The sequence below is a fragment of the Quercus suber genome, unplaced genomic scaffold (genome assembly GCF_002906115.3).
Source record: "Quercus suber isolate HL8 unplaced genomic scaffold, Cork oak 2.0 scaffold_49, whole genome shotgun sequence".
Classification (NCBI taxonomy): domain Eukaryota; kingdom Viridiplantae; phylum Streptophyta; class Magnoliopsida; order Fagales; family Fagaceae; genus Quercus; species Quercus suber.
This window is the reverse complement of record NW_027069514.1, coordinates 229,975-251,292: the sequence shown is the minus strand read 5'-3', so window position 1 is coordinate 251,292 and position 21,318 is coordinate 229,975. Positions and strand designations below refer to the sequence as shown.

General features: G+C 43.5%; 2 protein-coding genes across 2 annotated transcripts; both read left to right on the top strand.

Annotated features, from left to right (window-relative positions):
* The first annotated feature begins 5,222 nt into the window (after positions 1-5,222).
* On the top strand, positions 5,223-7,730 carry LOC136066863 (uncharacterized). The gene is made up of 2 exons (XM_065771831.1): positions 5,223-5,360; positions 5,457-7,730. The coding sequence occupies exon 2, from the start codon at positions 5,492-5,494 to the stop codon at positions 7,637-7,639; it is 2,148 nt and encodes a 715-aa protein (XP_065627903.1). The 5' UTR covers positions 5,223-5,360; positions 5,457-5,491; the 3' UTR covers positions 7,640-7,730.
* Positions 7,731-11,755: 4,025 nt separating this feature from the next.
* On the top strand, positions 11,756-12,550 carry LOC112007438 (uncharacterized). The gene has a single exon (XM_024039780.1). The coding sequence runs from the start codon at positions 11,756-11,758 to the stop codon at positions 12,548-12,550; it is 795 nt and encodes a 264-aa protein (XP_023895548.1).
* The last annotated feature ends 8,768 nt before the right edge of the window (positions 12,551-21,318 follow it).

The window sequence follows — 21,318 nt, the reverse complement described above, 5'->3', positions numbered from 1 at the left end:
AAGGTATGGAGATTGGCTAGACCAAGCCTACGGAAGCTGATGATGCTGAGGATGATGATGGCTCCGGTAGTGCTAATGATGCTGAGGATGATGATGGCTCGCCTAGTGATGATGAGATGTCTACTTGATTTACTTGCCCTTTGTCACTTGTGACAAAAAGGGGAAGTAGTTTTGAGATGAGAGTAGTCATACTCATAGAGGGAGGGTTAGTTTAAAAGATAGGGGGAATGTATATTAAGGGATGTAGTGAGGACTTGTATGTATCTTTTTCTTTTCTTCCAATTTCAGATACATTATATCCTGTATATTGGTTTTGTGACCATTTTGACATACATTGTATTTATATTTGATTTATATATTTTGATGTATGTTCTTTCACATATCTCTCTATTTGTTGTTTCTTTTCTATCTTTATACATATATTTTTTTATTAAATGTATGCAATCTATTATTTATGTTTCACACTAAGATATTGTGATGAGCATTGTTTAAAGTGTTTCAGAAATACAGGTTGTCAAAGTCTTCTTACCATGAACTCTCTTCTTGTAAAATTTTTCAAGAATTTGTGTTAGGATACATTTTATTGTATTCAATGAGTGAATATGAGTTGAGTGATTTATGACTTCACTCATATCTCATTTGTTTGTTGTGGTTTTATCACAGATTGCCAAAGGGGAAGATTGTTAGGACATATGTGATTCAATGTTAGGAACATATGTCAACATTTTATGTAATTGGCTAATCCTTTGACAAAACGCACTTTACTTGTAATTGGGTAGATCTAGGATGTGTTTAATGCTTCAAGAAGTAAGGTTTCAAGTTCAAGTATTAAAGCCATGAAAGTCAATCCAAGAATCAAGTAATGAAGTGTTGGATTTTAAAGCTCGACAGTTGGCTCGATAGCTAGCATCTATCAAGGTTTAATAGCTGTTGAAGCCCATGCCTTGACAGCTAGCACGATAGATGGCTATCTATCGAGATTTATGAAGTTCTGATTTTTAGTTCTGATTTTCATCCAATCTGTGGGTACATGTTTGGGCTTTCTTTTCTCACAACCCTGAACATATATAAGATTATTTTAAGCGCTTTAAAAGGTGACGCACAATTGCACAAGAGCACAACTCCACAAGTGTGAAGAAAAGTGTGACCGGAAACCTAGTTTTCCCTAGTTCTTCTTTCTCTTGAAGAAGCTGCTATGTTTGTACACCATATCATTTTGTGACCAAGAAACTTCATGATCTTCATTGTGTGATGAATAGAAGAACTTTACAGCCAACATCCTTCTTAAGTTAGTGATCAAGTCACGTACTGGGATCCGCGCAATTAGTTAGTCATGTACTGGGAGTCATGCATTGAAAGGGAGAGATTGTCACTATAGAACAAGTCCAATTGGGTATTATGGTAAGGGTTCAACTATAGGTTGGTATAAGGTACTGGGATTCCTTTACTTGTAACCGCTTGTTTTGATAATAGTGGATTCTCGGGAGTGGTGGCCATAAAATCACCCGGTGGAGTTTTTGCTGTGTAGGTTTTCTCCATTCTTAAACAAATCACCATGTTAATTTAATTTTCGCTACATACTTAATTTAACTGGTGATTTGTTTGTGCTACCACGCATCTTGCATGTTAATTTGATTAATTAATAAACTTGGCTAATTAATCAATTAATTCATCACAATGGGTCAATACATTCTTGGCCTATCAACTTTAGTCCTGAGGGAACAGTGTATGAACCGCCATCCCTCGCATCCTTCTTCCTCTTGTCTTGGCTCTTGAACTGAGAGGAACTAGATTGCTTACGGTCCTTGTCGAACTCCTTCCCATTGGCATTCTTCATGAACTTCTTGAATTGCCTTGTGATATAGGACTTCATTTTAGAATCTTTATCGTCTAAAGGCTCATCCGTGTCACTGCTCTTAGCCTTTAGTGCCACGCTCTTGCTCTTGCTTGATTTCTCGATCCTAGACAAACCCAACTCATAGGTTTGCGGATTGCCAACTAGCTCTGTCAAAGGAATTTTGTCAATATCCTTTGATTCCTCTATCGCAGTGATCTTGGCATGAAATCTCTCGAGTACAGATCTAAGCACCTTTCTAACAATCTTGGGTTCGAGAATGGTTTCCCCAAGATTAAAAGCTGAGTTCACTATGTCCTTGAGCTTGGCATAGAACTCATCGAACGACTCATCCTCCTCCATTTTTATCTCCTCAAAGCTGGTAGTGAGCCTTTGAAGCTTTGAATCCTTGACAGCCTTGGTTCGTTCATAGGTTTTCTAGAGGATGGTCCATGTTTCCTTCGCAGTTTCAGTAAAGGATATCTTCTTGAACTCCTCATTCGTGACCGCACTGAATAATGCATTTAATGCCCTGCTATTGAAATTTTCTGCCTTAATCTTAGCATCATCCTAATCAGCCGGTGTTTCATTCGGCTTAGTCCAACCTATCTCCACAACTTGCCACACCTTTTCATCTAATGACAGCAATAAAGCTCTCATGCGTACTTTTCAATATGCATAGTTAGTGCCATCAAGTAAAGGAGGTATAATATGAGACTATCATCTATCCATGACAAATAGGGGTCAATGGATCACATAGCAAAGATTAAAACCTAATCAGAGTGTGCTTGCTCTGATACCACTTGATAGGACAAGAATGTATTGACCTCTTATGATAAATTAACGAATTAATTTAGCCAAGTGAATTAATTAAGCTAATTATCATGCAAAGCACGTGTGGTAGCACAAACAAATCACCAAATAACTAAATGCAGCAGAAATTAAATGACACGGGTGATTTATTTACGAATGGGGAAAACCATTAAGGCAAAACCACACTAGGTGATTTTAAGGTCATCACTCTCGAGAATCCACTATTATTAAAACCAGCAGTTACAAGTATAAAAATCCAAGTGCCATATACCAACCTACAGTTTAACCCTTACCCCAATACCCAATTGGACTTGTTCTATAGTGACAATCTCTCATTTCCAATGTCAGCTCCTAGGACGTGACTAACCAATAGATGTACAGATCCCAGTACATGACTTAGTCACCAACTTGAGAAAGATGTTGGCTGCAAAGTTCTTCAGTTCATCACCTGATGAAGATCATGAAGCTCATTGGTCACAAAACCCAATGGTGTACAAACGCAGCAGCTTCTTCAAGAGAAAGATGAACTAGGGCATATGTCTCCGGTTCATAATATGCTTATTAAAAACTTTTGCATCAAGTTGCATCAGTTATGACAGCCCTTAAAACAATCCTTATACATGTTTAGGGTTGTGAGAAAAGAAAGCCCAAACATGTACTCACGGATTGGATGAAAATCAGAACTGAAAATCTACTTTTCATAAATCTCGATAAATAGCTTATCTGTTGAGAAGCTATCGAGCATTGGCTTCAGCAGCCTTTTAAACCTTGATAGATACTAGCTGTGGAACTTTAAAATTCAACACTTCTTCACTTGATTCTTGGACAAACTTGCGTGGCTTTAACACTTGAACTTGAAACCTTGTTCTTGGAAGTATTAAACACATCCTAGATCTACCCAATTACAAATAAAGTGCGTTTTGTCAAAAGATTAGCCAATTCAATATTGACATATGTTCCTAACATGATTCACATATGTCTTAACATTGAGCAATGTCTAAACCACTTTAAAGAAACTAAGATTTTATGCTAGACTAGTTTTTGTTCTCAGTTTGCCAACATACAACAAATTTAGAACCTAAACATAGAAGACTAATTATTTAAAACCTAATAATCTCCTCCTTTGCCAATACTTCATTCATTTCACCATATGCAATACCAAATATATGTGCCTTTCATAATTAAGCATATATTTCTAAGGTTACAATACAACACTTTTTAGAAAGGTATAATTTCCACAACAATTTTCCAAAATGTGTTTAACATAAAAACATTATATCCGATATGCTTATTTTTCAAAGAACCATTAAAAAGTCACTAAGGCCATGTTTGGTTTGCTCATAACCCATATCTCAAAACTTATAACTCAAACTCATATCCCATAACTCATATCTCTATTTTCACTCTAACTCAGATATCTCTAAAATTTGTGTCTGGCTCCAAATCTAAGTTATATCTCTCACTCTTTAACTCCAATTTTCGGCAAAATGATGGAGCCCACCCATTGTCACTACACAGAACAGTCACATGTGTGCTCGCGTGTGACATCAGAACGGTCACATATGTACCTGCGTGTGACATTCTTTTTCTTCTACTTTCACAAAACCTAGCAAGAAATAGATTTTACGCCTATGCACACCACAAAACCATTTTACAAAACCCAGCAAGAGACTGATTTCCCTCCCACTTCCAACACCACTCCAAGTTTCAGGTTTTTTTTTTTTCCTCTCACCACAACCCAAAAACCACATATACAAACCCTCTTAAACATACAAATATAAACCCATAGACACCCAAATCAAAACAGAGATGAATGATTAGAGGTTTGTATATGTGGTTGTCAAGAATCGGCCTGATTGTTGAGACGAATTGGGTTTCAAAGGGAACCAAAGATTCAGAGCCATGGTTGTGGGTTTGTGCTTGTGGGTTTGTTTGGTGAACATGGTGGATGGGTCTAAAGAAGAAAGAAAGAAAGAAAAAGAAAAGGAAAGTAGAAGAAGAGAAAGAGAGAAAAAACTAGGAAAAAGAAGAGAAAAAAAGAAAAGGGCCGTTAGGTGGAGTTGTCTGAAGAAGAAAGAAAGAAAAAGAAAGGAAGAAGAAGGAAGAAAAAAAGCGAAGTGACATTAATGGCTTGATAGTAACAAGTTAGAAAAATGGATCACACAAATTTTATTTTTTTACAATTTTGCCACTATAACTCATATTCTATAACTTGAAAATACAAAAAAAAAAAAAAAAAAAAAAAAATTGTTTTCAATTTTCATCACTCAAACTCAATTTTTTGAGTTTTGAGTGATGGAAACAATACTAAAAAATTTTCCCAAACAAACTTTTTTTTGTGGGTCCCATATTTTTTGGATTATGGGTGATGAAAAATGAGTTATATAACTCAATTTCCACCAAATCCAAACAATGCCTTAACATGCAATCCACAAAAAACCTACTTTCCAAAGCTCCAAAATGTGACACGCGGATCTCCAAAATATTTGACCCTATTAAAAAAAAAAAAAAAAATAGAGGGATGGGTCGTTACATGATCAATCAATTAACTTTCTAGGTGCCTCGTTATGGTTACTATATTTTGGGCAGACCTCAACTGCAACTTCTGGTTTGTTTTGGATTTTATTTGATGTGGTATCAAGTCTAGAAAAAGAAGAAAATCTGAGCAACCTTACTTGTAAAGGTCAGCAAAAGAAGATAGAGCTCTGATAAGGTAACCTATTAATCATTTGTGCCTTTTGTCATTGATTATCATGTTCTGTTATGCGACATAGTAACAAATAAATGCATCTGTGCCTTTCTTTAGTAGATAGCAGTTTGATCTCCACAAGGAAGAGGAAGGCGATGCAGATTTTCCCACCAGGACTAAGAACCGTTTTGAACGAATGGGAGATACAAGCTTTGGTTTTAGTTAGCCTTAGCTTACAAATCATCCTTTTTGTGATGGGCAGTAAGAGAAAGTATTGGACCAGTGACAAGCTCAGTGTCATTCTGTGGATCACTTACCTATCTGCGGACTGGTCTGCCACAGTCTCGCTGAGTGTGCTTTCTAACAATGCAGGAAATATTGAAGATAATGCGGTAGATCCAAAGTTTATGATAACGGCATTTTGGGCTCCATTTTTTCTGCTACACCTTGGTGGTCCAGACACTATTACTGCCTATTCCTTGGAAGACAATGAGTTGTGGCGAAGGCACTCTCTAACATTAGTTATCCAGGTGGGTGTGGCTGTCTATGTCTTCCTCAGAGCCTGGACAAAAACTACGCTGAATTTTCTGGCAATTCCAATGTTTATTGCCGGGATAATTAAAATTTGGGAGAGAATTTGGGTTCTGAGGTCTGCGAGAAGTGAAATTTTCAAGGCATCCATGCTTCCATCTCCTGATCAGGGCCCCAATTATGCAAGATACATGGAAGAATACAGCTCAAAGAAAGAGGAAGGGTTCGACGTTAAACCTGGTAAGTTCAGCGAAGCTTTGGTTGTAGGAGATTTCTCCTTTACAGCCCCAGAAAACGTCACGATTTCAGAAGCGGCCACTCTACAAGATGCTTATAATTTCTTCGAGACTTACAAGCAGCTATTCGCAGATCTAATCCTCAGCATCCAAGATAAGGTGAACAGCCAGTCATTCTTTCAAAAAGCATATTATGAAGAAGCTTTTAAAGTGATTGAGGTTGAGCTGGGTTTCATGTTCGACGTATTTTTCACCAAGGCCTTCATGGTTTATTCTAAAAAGGGTTGTCTTCTACGTCTCATCAGTTTCTTTTCTACCGTGTCTGTTCTTGTGGCTTTCTTGATCATGGAGAAGCATGCCTTCACAACAGGCGATATAATTATCACTTATGTATTGCTGGTTGGAGCGATCTTCTTAGAGATATATGCCGTGTTAATACTAGTTATCTCAGACTGGACAATGCTGTTGCTGAGTAAGCACAAGAATTGTGTAGTGGATTTCTTGTACAATACCATTTCAAAAATTCGATTCTCTAAAACTAAGAGGTGGTCCAATACAATGGGACAATTCAATCTAATAAGTTATTGTCTTGAAGAGAAGGCAGACAAGTTTAGTGTTATCCAGAAGTTCTTATGCAGGAATCAGTTGCCGGAAAAGTCTCGATACCAAGATTCAGCGGAGGTTTCTTTGAATTTGAAGAAATTAATATTTGGGCTGCTACAAGAGAAATCAGATAGTGCCAAAGATCCCAAGACTTGCAAGGATTTATGTGCTTATAGGGGCGACCAAGTTCTTAGAAATTCAAAATGCGCTGATTGCAAGGAGAAAGAAGATCGTAAATCAAAGGAGGAGAGCGGTGAGGTTAAATTTGATCCGGTTCTTCAAAATGCAAAATGCCATTATGAAATCGGCGAAGAAAATTATAAAACAATCGAACAGAGCGTTGAGGAAGAATTTGACCAAAGCATTCTTCTCTGGCATATTGCAACAAACCTTTGTTATTATTCTGATTGGAACGCATCCCCAAACTCTGTTGAAATTCAAAATTGTGAAGAAAGCAAGTTGTTATCAGACTATATGTTATATCTTCTAGTCATGCGTCCATTTATGCTTCCCAATGGAATTGGACAAATCAGGTTCCAAGACACATGGGCCGAGGCGGTTGAATTTTTTCAAGAAAGAAAATCTATATGTGTTGGCAATCAAGCTAAAATAATTTTACTTGAAGTGAGTACTGAAGTTCCTCCATCTAAAGTGAAAGGAGATAGAAGCAAGTCATTACTGTTTGAAGGATGTCGGCTTGCTAAATCTTTGCAATGTTTGGAAAATGAAAAGAAATGGGAGTTGGTGAGTCATGTATGGGTAGAAATGCTATGTTATGCTGCCAGTAAGTGTCGATGGAACCATCATGCTCAGCAGCTCACTCGAGGTGGAGAACTAATCACTCATGTCTGGCTTCTTATGGCGCATCTTGGTATAGCTGAACAATTTCAAATTTCAAAGGGCCATGCAAGAGCTAAGTTGATCGTGCATTGAAATAGGTTGTATTGTATGGGAAGTGCTTTTAATTCCACGGTAAAGCATTGAAAAAATAGATTTTCATGCATTTTGATATAGATCTGTCAAATAAGATGTCCAATTAAAGTTAAATAGTTGTTATAATAAGCAATATTTTTTGTTGTGATGCTTTTTCTTCCCTATCTTCCCTATGAAAGAGTCCCTCACCTCTTTTTTTGGGTAAAGAAATTAATATTTGTATGGAAAATCTAAAATTATATGATATAGAGCCACATAATTAAAAATCAATCTTACTACCAATATGATTGTTTGGGTGTAGGAAAGAACATCTCATTGTCATGTACAGCATCAACAGGTTTTTTTTTGCACACCCCATACTACAGTTTAACCTGAAGTCTTGGATTGTTCCTGTTTTGTTCTTCTTCAACTATATGAACGCACCAAAGTTTAGTGCTGCTCACAATTATGTTGTTTCCTTAGTTATGGCCTTCAACAATATGGTTATAGATGCTATTATCCTGTAGCCAAATAATTTGGATCAGCAGCCATGTGGTGTCCTAGGAAGACAAGATGTTCACCTCCTCACCTTGCTTTGGAACGTATTTCCATCACTTCTTTTGTTGATCCACTTCTCGACCTCTTTCTTGAGTTCACGTCAGTTGAATGCACCCATACTAAAGTTGAGTTTGGTTCAACTTTTTGATACAATATTTTTTGAAAAAGTAACAGTTTCAAAAAGTGCAGTATGAAACTAGTTTTTTCTTTTTTTTTAAAAAAAGTTGAGTGTTTGGTAAAAATAGCTAAAAGTGCATTTTGAAAAAACCGAACATTTGTCTAGCACTTAAAAAAGTGGCAGTCTAAGTTGTAACTTATCAAAAATGATAATATATATATATATATATATAAGGAAGTTTATTTCATACTTAAATCAATTACTTCTTAATAATAATAATAATAAATATTATTATTATTATTATTATTATGTTTGTGTTAGTTTTTTTTGTCATAATTATTTTTTATTATTGTTGATGTGGCAAATTTTATTAGTTCTAGTTCAGACCCACCACTAACATTATATTATTATTTACCAATAATTATTTGAAAAATGTTAAAACCACATCAACAGTTTATAAAAATGTTGTATAATAGTTTATTTATGTAGCATTACTCATAATATTTTATTAACATTTATGTTTTAAATGAGTAGTTTTAGTACCAAAAATTATTTCACAATTTTTTTTGCACTAATTATTTAATGGCAAATGGTGGGTGGTTGCCTACCACTTATACATAAACTCACAATTTTTTCTCTACTACTCACATACTTTTTTCTCTACTACTCACACATTGTCATATTACAATTGTGACAAAAAAAGTTGTAAAATAATTTGTAGTGCTATATTTTTTTTCTTTCAAATTTTTGTAATTTAAAATTTTATCTTTAAAATTTTATTTCCTTCCATGCATGTCTTCCACATTTTTTTTTTCACCATGTCTTCCAAGTATCTTTTTTTTTTTTTTATCCACTCATTCTCTCCTTCCTTAACAAACAACCCCATTGGTCTCCCCCTTTCTCTCTCTATGCCCCGAGATGAAGAGCATCACTGCAGCACCAAGCCACCAACACATAAGTTCCACCATGCCATAGTTACAGACCTTAATTAGCTTTCACTCTCACACATAAACCCCAACATATGACATCCTAAACCAAACCCATAAATCAAGCCTCATTCTTTTACAACTCCATTATGACCTTCCATCTTCAATGATCTCATTCACTACAACGCCACTTCCAATTCCCCACTCCGCTAGTGAGTCTCTTTTTTTACTATATTTTTTGTTAGAGATTTGAGTAATATTGGGATTAAAAAAAAAGTGGCTAAGGGTAAAATAGGAATAATGTACAAAATATTCAACTGTAACATGGAAAGCAACTCTGCATTTTGGAATTGCACCTCAAATAGTCGAATACCAAATTGCGCTTTTTGGTGGTCTTCATTTTGAGAAAGTGCGATTTGGAAATCTTACCAAACGCCCAAAATTGAAAAATATCTCGTTTTGAAATCACAAAGCGCTTTTTTCCCCCAAAATGCTGAACCAAACGGGCACTAAGTGGGTTGCTCCCACGTTGAAAAGTCTTCTTCCTCTAACCAATCTGGGGACAGTGTGGATCCTACATACACTATTCACTATTGCTACTGACCCTGTTGCTCCCATCGATACGAGCTCTTCCATTTCATATTCATGATTTTCATTACTTTTCTACACTTGCCATCGAGCATGAACCTCACACCATCTGTGGGCCTTCATCGAACACCTTGTGACAACCAATTGGCCAAGTACAAAAGAAGAGTTGGATGGCACTATTAATTACTACAAGGCTCGTCTGGTGGCCATGGGATTCACTTAAAAGGACATTTACCTACTTGTCTTGCCTTTCCTATATCTATAGACTTATTGTGGTCTTTGCCTCTCATAACTAGCCATTATCTTAGATAGATGTGAAAAATTCATTCTTTAATAGGGAGCTTATAGATGTTGTCTATATGCAACTACATTTAGGATTTTTTTCACAAAGTGTGTAGACTATGACAGGCAATCTATCGAATCAAGCAAGTTCTACGAGTTTGGTTTGCCAAGTTTAACTCTGTCATCTACCACCAAGTAAAAGAAATGTGTTACATATTACAGTTACGCATAATACCACCCCATCTTTATTCTACCATTCCTTTAATATAGTCCGATTAAGCTATTGTTTGCAATTATCATCTCAAGCCTGAAATAAGCAAATAGTGGCTCCTACTACTTTCCACACCCCCTCCCCTGCCCGGTCCTCCTCTCCACCAAAAAAAAAAAGAAAAAAAAAGAAAGAAAGAAAGAAACTAACATCCATACTCTTATTGCAACTCTTTTTTGGGATGTTGATTGTGATGTGAGAAAGTGTACGACACTCGTGCCCAGTCCCACTTGGGCCATTTATTCTCATGAGAAGATACGGCCCATACACTTATTCTCTCTCTCTGCAGGCCCATCCCGAAACTCTACAAAACACTGGCCCAAGGGACGCCCCCTGCTTATGCTCGGTAAATCCTTACTGATCACTGTCGCAGCCGGCAGCCAAGCATGACGTGCAGGGTATGCCCGGCGGATCCTTTCGGAGCACTTCCGCCGAGCATATCGGCGAAAGTGGGAACCAAGTTCCGAAGCCATAATCACCATTTCCCACTCCTACCTAACCACCCACTTATTTTCGATAACACTGGACTGCCCGCTGCACTAAACCAGAAAGTAATCATCACATCACCACTAATTTAGAGCTATAAATATGAGAAGCTTGGGGAGAAGAAGGGGTTGGAAAAGTTTAGGAGAGAGCAAGAAGATAGAGAAAGAGAGGGAAGGTAACAGAAAGGTGGTTAAGACAAAAGAGAGGAGAAAGGTGGTCTCGTTGAGTTTTCGAGCCAAGGATAACCCAGTGTAGGAAACCAAAACCCACTATACAAGTAAATTATGAGTCCGAAGGAGCCCAGGTCCATCAGCTCCATCCTTGGTGCGTACAATTGGCGCCGTCTGTGGGAATCTCCTACTAAGTTGCAGTCCTGCTGAGACTCAACCCCGGGGAGGGAAATGTCCGGGAGACGCTCCAGGAGCGACGCTGAAAGCGGTTCAATGGGATCCTCTCGGGGATCTTCTTGGCGAGAAAGAAGACAGAAAAGGCATGAAGACAGGGACCGTGAACGAGAAGAGCAGTCCGGCCTCGGGGAGGGGTAGTACCAGACACAACGAACGATTTTGAACACCGCGGGGGACCGGCGACTCGATGAGAGAGACGAAGAACTCGAGCGATTGCGCGGGATCGTAAGGGACTTGGAGTTGGAAGCAGAGAATAGGCATCAAAGAAGGGGTGGGGACAACCGAGATAGAAGAGCCAATGCCGGAGGAGACCGTCGCCCAGCTGGATCAAGCCAATCGGGGTCTCATAACCGCCGCGAACGCTCTTATTCCCGAGAATCTCGTTTGCATGGGGAACGGGCTCACTCGATTGAATCCCGTCGACACCGAGACCGCTCAAGATCACGGGAGTATGCCGACTGAGGTTCGGATTCCCCAGAAGAGCAACAGCCCCATAATGCGGCCATGGATGCGATGAGTCGCGCGCTACAAAGAGCTGCCCGGTCCCCCTTCTCGGCCGATATTGAGAGGGCCCCAATGCCAGACAGATTCACCCGCCCTTCTTTCAACTCCTATGACGGGAAGACGGACCCAGTAGAGCATATCAGTCACTATATCCAAATGATGTCCTTGCACTCCCACAATGACGCACTGATGTGCAAAGTCTTTCCCTCGAGTCTTGGTCCTACCGCCTTGAGATGGTTCAATGGGTTGCGAAAGGGTTCTGTCCACAGTTTTGTCGAGCTTATTCAGGAGTTCGGCGTCCAGTTTGTAACATGCAGCCGAGTGCCCCAACCGATAGACGCTTTGCTGTCCATGAAGATGAGGATAGGGGAAACCCTCCGTAGTTATTCCAGCCGGTATTGGGAGCTCTACAATGAAATCGGCAGGGGGAACGAGAAGATTGCTGCGAGCACGTTTAGGATGGGGTTGCCCGAGGAGTCCGGGCTAAGGGAGTCACTGACCAAGAAGCCTCTTGAGGATATGAGGCAGTTGATGAGGTGTATAGAAGAATACAAACAGCTAGAAGATGACCGGGTGCAGAGCAAAGGCAAGACGCCAATGATGAGTCATCCTCGGGTCGGTGCTTTTCAGCCGAGGCCCCGGGGGAATTTGAGAATTCAAGAACCAGAGGCGCAAGTAGGGGAGGTGAACGTGACGTTTAAAGAGCCCGTGCACAAGATTGTGGAAAGGATTAAACACGAGCCGTATTTCAGGTGGTCGAACAGAATGGGCGGCGACCCCTCTAGGAGAAATTAGAACTTGTACTACACCTACCATAAGGACAAGAGACATACGACCGAGCAATGCCAGGTCTTAAAAGACCATCTCGGGCAGCTGGCCAAGGCAGGGTACATAAAGGAATTCATGCTAGACGTGAAGGACCGGGGTACAGGGCAGGGAGCTGCTAAAAGGGGAAACCCGCTTCCACCCCCGCTCGGGATAATCGAAGTCATCCACGCTCCACCAAGGGGTCTTGCCTTGGCAACAAGAAAGGGGGTGCTAAACGTAGTCACGGTGGAAGGAAGTTCGGATGCGCCACTGGCGGGGAAGAAGATGAAGGTTGCCCAGGAGCCTATCGCTTTTGGCGACAATGACCTAGAGGGAACGGCCCAGCCACACGATGACGCATTGGTGGTCACCGCCCAGGTAGGCGGGTTCCTGGTAAAAAGAATGATGATAGACCAGGGCAGTGGAGCCAATGTGATGTATCCAAATCTGTACGGGGGGCTTGGGCTGAAGAGTGGGGACCTCTCTAAGTACAGCACGCCTTTGGTCGGGTTTGATGGTAAAGTGGTAATACCCAAGGGGCAAATATCAATGCCCATGAATATGGAGGGCAAGGAGGTGATGGTGATGTTTATAGTAGTGACTTCCTTCTCCCCGTACACAGCGATACTCGACAGGCCATGGATTCACGCAATAGGGGCCGTGCCGTCCACACTACACGTGAAGGTAATATTTCTAACTGAGTGTGGTATTGCTGTGGTAAGAGGGAGCCAGCAGACGATGAAACAATGCTTAATCACCATGGTCAATCAGGGGAAGGAGGGGGCTGATCAGGGAGGGTACGACCAGCAAAAGGGTCCGCCACAGGGGGGTCCATTGTAGCAATTACAGAATGACCGAGGAGAAGGGCGGGGTGGAGGTGCCAAGGAGATGGCGAGGATAAAAGTACTTCCAGACGCCGACAAATGGTTCTAAGTGGGGGGAGGCCTGAACGAGCAGGAAAAGGTCGAAATGTTATTACTCCTCGTACAAAACGTGGATGTGTTCGCATGGAGTCCATATGAGGTGCTCGGGGTGGACCCCGAGTTTATAGTCCATAGACTCAGGGTTGACCCCTTGGTGCCCCCTAAGAAGCAGAAGCTGAGGAGACCGGCCTGGGAGCACACCGAAACGGTGAAAGCAGAAGTTCGGAAGCTGAAGGATTCTGGAGCGATAAGGGAAATCTTTTTCCCGGACTAGTTGGCAAATATCGTGGTAGTGAAAAAGAAAAGCGGCAAGTGGAGGGTCTGCGTGGACTTCACAGATTTGAACCGAGCATATCCCAAAGACCCATTCCCCGTGCCCAAAATTGACCAATGGGTGGACGCCACGTGTGGTCATCCGAGGATGAGCTTTCTGGATGCTTTTCAAGGGTACCACCAGATCACCTTGGCACCTGAGGACCAAGAGAAGACGGCGTTTATCTCACCAGAGGTCAATTATCATTATACGGTTATGCCTTTCGGACTGAAGAACGCTGGGGCCACGTACCAGTGGAGAACGACCTTCGCGATGTTTTCGAGGTTCTTCGACGACACAAGTTACGCCTGAATGCCGAGAAATGTGCTTTTGGCGTGGGGGTTGGAAAATTCCTAGGGTACTTGATCACTAAGCGAGGAATAGAGATTAATCCCGACCAGATTGAAGCAATGAAGAGGTTGAAACCACCAAACAATCCGAAGGAAGTGCAAGTGTTGACCGGGATGCTAGCCGCCCTCAATCGGTTCATCTCCAAATTTGCAGATCGATGCCGACCGTTCTATCAACTTCTGAAGAAATGGACTGGTTTTTAGTGGAAAGAAGAGTGCGACAAAGCTTTTATGGATCTAAAGGATTATTTGTCCCGAGCGCCTATGCTTACGGCACCAGAACCAGGTGAGGACCTATTCATGTACCTGGCGGTTTCTGAACACGCCGTGAGTGCCGTCCTATTGAGAGACCAGGGAGTCCAGCAACCCGTGTACTACATCAGCAAAACTCTAGTTGATGCAGAGACAAGATACTTACCCCTAGAGAAGCTTGTGCTCGCCCTAATACACGCCACGAGAAAGCTGCCGTAATACTTTCAGGCTCACACGGTTTATGTTTTGACCGAGTATCCCCTACAGTCGCTGTTGAGAAGATCAGACTTCACTGGCCGAATAGCAAAATGGGGGACCCGGCTAGGATCTTTTGATATACGATACAGGCCCCGAAATTTAGTCAAGGGCCAGATCCTCGCGGATTTTGTTGCCGAGTTCTCGCCAAGGGGGAAGGGGGAGATTGTTTGCCACGTGGAGTCTAGCCCGTGGAAGGTGTTCGTAGACGGGGCATCGAGTTACACGGGAGCCAGCGCGGGGGTTGTCATTGTCACCCTAGAGGGAATTCGGCTAGAACACTCATTTAGATTAGGCTTGAGAGCCTTCAACAATGAGGCGGAATACGAAGCCTTGCTGGGCGGACTAAGGATAGTTTCGAGTTTAAGTGCTCGGGTAGTAGAGGTCTATTCGGATTCGCGTTTGGTGGTCAGTCAGGTCGAGGGTAGTTTTGAAGCCCGAGATCTCCGGATGAAGGCATACTTGGAACAAGTGAAGCGAGCTATATTCGGCTTCAGCATGGTAAGGGTTATCCAAGTAGCTCGAACGAAAAATAGACACGCCGACTCCCTCGCCACGCTAGCATCATCAGTAGCCGAAGAGATACCCTAGCTAATAAGAGTTGAGGTTGTTCCAGAACCGAGCATCAGAGCAATAACTGATCTGGGGACTGCCGGAATCGACATCGCAGTGATCGCAGCAATAGGGCCGTGTTGGATGGACCCCATTATGGACTTCTTGGCTGATAGCCGACTCCCGTCTGACGAAAAGGAGGGCAGAAAGATCCGTAGAATGGCCCCTCGGTATTGGTTATCAGAAGACCGAACGTTGTATAAAAAGTCCTTTGGGGGGCCCTACCTTCTGTGCTTACACCCGAAAAAGGTAGCGAGCTTTTGGCCGAGCTTCACCAGAGAGTGTGCGGCAGCCATGTGGGAGGTCGTTTGTTGGCACACCGAGTAATGACCCAGGGTTTTTGGTGGCCTCAGATTCAGCGGAATGCCGCCGATAACGTACGTAAGTGTGAACAGTGTCAGAAGCATGCACCCCTGATCCATCAGCCTGCAGGTCATTTAAACCCGATCAGCAGTCCCTGGCCTTTCGCACAATGGGGGCTGGATATCATTGGCCCATTTCCCTGAGCAACGGGTAATCGAAGGTTCGTCCTGGTGGCCGTCGACTATTTTACCAAATGGGCAGAGGTGGAGGCTTTGGCCAATATCCGGGACGTGGATGTGAAGAAGTTTGTTTGGAAGAATCTGATCACCAGGTTCGGGGTGCCGAACTCTCTAATATCGGACAACGGGCTGCAATTTGACAGCCGTGCATTCCGAAAATTCTGCAGTGATCTCGGCATCAAGAACAGGTACTCGACCTCGGCGTATCCCCAGGGTAACGACCAGGTCGAGGTGGTCAATAAAGTTATTGTGAGCAGGCTAAAGAAAAGGCTGGAGGGTGCGAAGGGAAACTGGGCCGAGGAGCTGCCCCAAGTACTGTGGGCATACCGTACGACTCCTAAAAGATCCACCGAGGAGACCCCTTGCTCTCTCACATATGGGGTCGAGGCCGTGATATCGACCGAGGTAGATCTGTGCAGTGCTCGTGTCGCAGGATTCGATCCCAGCCAGAACGATGAGATGATGGTGGGACGCCTGGACGGATTGGAAGAATTCTGCGAAGTGGTGACTATACAGCTCGCGGAGTATCAACAAAAGCTGGCCCAGAGATATAGCCGTGACGTAAGAATGAGGGAGTTTGGTGCCAGGGATTTGGTCCTCAAGAAAGCCGTCAGGAATATGCGGGACACGAATGCCGGAAAACTGGCGCAGACATAGGAAGGGCCTTACAGGGTCACCGGCGTTGCTGGCTCGAGAGCGTATTACTTGGAGGGCCTAGACGAGAGGCCAATTCCCCAACCATGGAACGTCCATAATCTTAAGAAATTCTATCACTAGCAAGCGGTACTGAAAATTGTAAGGACGATGTAATGTTGCATGGTTTTCACCAGTAATGATAATGGCATTCATGTGGTTACACTTTTCCAAATTCTCTGTTTGACTCCTATTGCCGATCATGGAAGAACCTTCATGCTCTTATCTAATCTAAAGGATAGAAGCCTGATTCTCGGTTCGATCTACATCGCCGAACAGGTGTAAACCTTTAACACTTATTCTAAAGGACAGAAGCCTGATTCTCGGTTTGATGTAAATCGCCGAACAGGTGTAAACCTTTAACACTTAATCTAAATGACAGAAGCCTAATTCTCGGTTCGATCTACATCGCCGAACAGGTGTAAACCTTTAACACTTAATCTAAAGGACAGAAACCTGCATTTCGGTTCGATCTACATCACTGAAAAGGTGTAAACCTTTAACACTTAAATCTAAAGGACAGAAACCTGATTCTCGGTTCGATCTACATTGCCGAACAGGTGTAAACCTTTTAACACTTAAATCTAAAGGACAGAAGCTTGATTCTCGATTTGATCTGCATCGCCGAACAGGTGTAAACCTTTAAAAATCAATCTAAGGACAGGAACAGGCTTCTCGGCTCGATCTACATCATCGAGGGGGTGCAAGCTATTATACCCTAAGCACGAAAACCTGCGTTTTGGTTCGATTTACAGCGCCGAACAGGTGTAAACACTTAAAAGAAAATTCTAAGGACAGGAACAAGCTTCTCGACTCGATCTACATCGCCAAATAGGTGCAAGCTATTATACCCTAAGCATGGAAACCTGCGTTTCGGTTCGATCTACATTACTGAACGGGCGTTAACCTTTAACACTTAATCTAAGGGCAGAGCATGACGCTCGGCCCGGAACGGGATATCCCCGCCTTACGGTGAAACATGATTCACCTATCCAGACCACTACGGCATAGGTGCGAAGCAAACCAACAAACAACACAGTAAACACTCCAAAACTAAATCTTCACGTTAGAAATTAAAATATTATCCTGACCACAAAACCGAGTGGCCATTCCAGTGTTAACCAAAAGAAAAGGGGGGGGAAATTGTTCAGTCACCATAGCCCGGTGACATAGGCCAGTCTATTAAAAAAAAAAAAACAAAACAAAAGGCTTCAATAGGACGAAGGTCTCGTTTCGGCAATCATGAGGCAGAGTCTGCAGGTTGCTCCTGAGAGCTGGTCTCCACGGAGTGCTGTTGCGTCAAGGTCTGGGGTAGGTTCTGGCCGGGCTGATCCTCGGAACGGTGGTGGCTGGCTACCTCAGTTTCCTCCATCTCCACATGGGAGTCTATTTGCTCCACTAGGTCCCTCAGGCTGGTCGTCTCTTCTTCATCGACGGGCCTCTGAGGGTCCTGCGAGCTCTGGACAGGCACCGAGAACGGAATCTGGTCGGGATTTCTCAGTGGGGAATCCTCGGGGACTCCCAAAGCCTGCAAAGTGGCTAGCCATCCCTCCTCGAAGCCAAGCTTCCGAGCATCCCCTATGATTGGTTCTGCTGAGTTCTCGGCGTCGGCAAATCCTTCATTGTACCACTTCGTCTCGCTGGCCTCTAGGGCAGCTCTCAAGTCGGCCAGCTCTTTGGTACGCGCACTGTTTATGCTCTCAGCCTCCGCTAGCTTAAGCTCAGTCTCCCCCACCTTAACTTGTAGCTCGGAGTACTTCTTCTCTGCTGTCATCCTCGTCTTCTCTGCCGCTGCAGCCTTATTCTCTGCGGTCGAAGCAGCCACGGCTTTTAACTTGGCATTTATCTCGGCGACGTCCTTGAGGGCTTTCTCCTAAACAGCATCCTTGGTAAGATCATTGACGCACCTATCAAGTATGTATGCCAGCTGCGCGGCCTGATGAAGTGATAAGAAACGGGAGCCATATCCCCGAAGATAAAAGTTAGTTAAAAAAAAAAAAAAAAAAAACCCTTACCGCCACGGTGTGCCACTACAGCCTCCTTCCCATTGACTCGTCCGTGCCCTTCTCGAAAGCACGCACGTCCTCGGGCAGCAAGAGGGCCCGTGCCAAGCTCTGGGCGACGTAACCGCCCGCCCCCTTTCGCCAGACGTGCATACTTGCGTCCGAGGGGAGGAGTTTGCCATCCAACATAAACGAAGGCTGCCACGCGGGAGCCACACGGGAGGAGGACGCCACATGCGCCCCGGTTTGGGCCGTAGGTTCGCGGATTACAATACCGCCGGATGGCCGGGGAGGGGTGTTGAAAGGCACATCACCCGAACTGACCATCGTCTGTTCGGTTGTACGCTGCTTCTTCTTTTGCCGACCGGGGGCTGTGGGAGGAGGAGGGGTGTGGGCGCGAGCCTGCTGCTATGACTGCTGTGCGGCAGGTTTGGCTCTGGAAATGAAACGGCTTATCGTCATCGTCTTCCGAGCCACCATCGCCGCTGATTGGTTGTGATCGGTTTCAGGGCAGTCGGGAGATTCTGCAACTGCCTCTTCGTTTTTCGGGGCTGTGGCTCCTTGGTCAATGGGACCTTCCGGCTGAGCGGGGGCTTCTTGCTGAATGTGCTCGTGGGCTCGTTCTCGGGGCGCTCGGGATACTTGCTCAGCTGACTCGTCTCGTACTGGTTGGAGCTCGTCAGAGCAAATGTACCGGGGACCCTGATCACGGGCCTTACCTACTATAAACTTAGCGGGGAGGAAATTGACGTGCCGAACATCTATGTAAGACAACAGCAGGCTATCTACCAGCAAGGCTTGGCTGAACACTTGCCAAGTGGAATACACGGGGTCTACATTGAGGATTAGGTGGGATGCTCGGAGATGACCGTCCGAATGGGCAAAAATCTCAGACTTGAGCACAAAGTTCAGATTCCGCACATGCATGACTCTAACGTCCGTGACGAACACTCTTCCGTCTAAAATAAAACACACGAATAAGCGTCATAATGAGTAAATTGTTCACAACATGATATAGATGTACGTTCATGCATTAAATTAAATAGGAAATAAAAGCAGGCCAGTGATTGGAACGAACCCACTTCACGCCTGGTAAGGGGGCAAGGAAATTCACCGGCAAACCAGTTGCCGCGCACCCGAACGAACTCCCCGACGGAGTTTCTATTTGAGTCAAGTAGGCAGGAGATCAGCCATACCCTCATATCTCTTACTTTCAAATAATAATTCGTTTTCTTACTACCACACAAACTATACATGTGGTTTATGTCGTGTTGATCCAACTATAAGTCGAACATCCGGTTCAACCGACTCACGCAACTCACTACCCGGTAAAAATCGGGAGGAAGTTGGTCGGGGCACAACCCATAATACCTAAGGGTGTTTATTAAAAGGGGGTCTACTGGAAACCTCAACCCGCCCTCCAAAACTGCCATCAAGGGAAAAAGGCAGTGTTGCCCCCTCTATGAAGAGGAATGTCACTCTTAGGACAGTACGCAACCTCCACATCGCTTGGGATGTCGAAGGCTTGCCTAAAGGTGGCTAAGGCTGCGTCTGTATCTAGAAGGTAGGAGTATCCCATCCTAAATGCTAAAAGAAGTATGAACGAAGACGCGGAAGTAAAAAGGAGAGAATAGGGAACTTACTTTGGGCTCTAAGATGAAAGGAAGTTCTGGGCTGGAGGATGAATGCACGGATGAATGTACGGCAGAGAGTGGGTCTTAGAAGAAAGAAAGCACAAAGAGTAGGTGAGTGATTTGAAACGGGCCTTTTCTAGACTTCCTGAGAAGAATTAACGACGGATGATCTGCAATTATGAGGATTAATTGGCAGACTTCATAGGTTCCAACACCAAACTGGTGTCTGCGCCTCCTCGGTTCACGAAGCGTCAGGTAATTATGAGGAGCGAACCAAACAGCCGAATCCAGCGCGCCTTTTCAGGAGCGCATTAATGGGACTGCTGGAGTGCCCAGACAATACCCCTCCGGACCTCCCGAGCATCACACGTTTTTTGACTCCTTGATTCTCGCCGAGGACCGGGCATGAATCAAGGGGGGGCTAATGTACGGCACTCGTGCCCAGTCCCACTTGGGCCATTTATTCTCATGAGAAGATACGGTCCATATGCTTATTCTCTCTCTCTGCAAGCCCATCCCGAAACTCTACAAAACACTGGCCCAAGGGACGCCCCCTGCTTATGCTCGGTAAATCCTTACTGGTCACTGTCAAGGCCGGCAGCCGAGCATGACATGCAGGGTATGCCCGGCGGATCCTTTCGGCGCACTTCCGCCGAGCATATCGGTGGAAGTGGGAACCAAGTTTCGAAGCCATATTCACCGTTTCCCACTCCTACCTAACCACCCACTTATGGTCGATAACGCTGGACCGCCCGCTGCACTAAACCAGAAAGTAATCATCACATCACCACTAATTTAGAGCTATAAATATGAGAAGCTTGGGGAGAAGAAGGGGTTGGAAAAGTTTAGGAGAGAGGAAGAAGATAGAGAGAGAGGGAAGGTAACAGAAAGGTGGTTAAGACAAAAGAGAGGAGAAAGGTGGTCTCGTTGAGTTTTCGAGCCAAGGATAACCCAGTGTAGGAAACCCAAACCCACTATACAACTAAATTGTGAGTCCGAAGGAGCCCAGGTCCATCAGCTCCATCCTCGGTGCGCATAGAAAGGATTTTGGAATCCCCCAAAGAGAAACAATAGAGATTTTTTATTTATTTTTTATTAATACCAATAATACTGGAAGAACATTTATAAGCTTGGAAGCCTATTTATAGGCTTCATAAAACTTGAAGGATAAGATAGTCT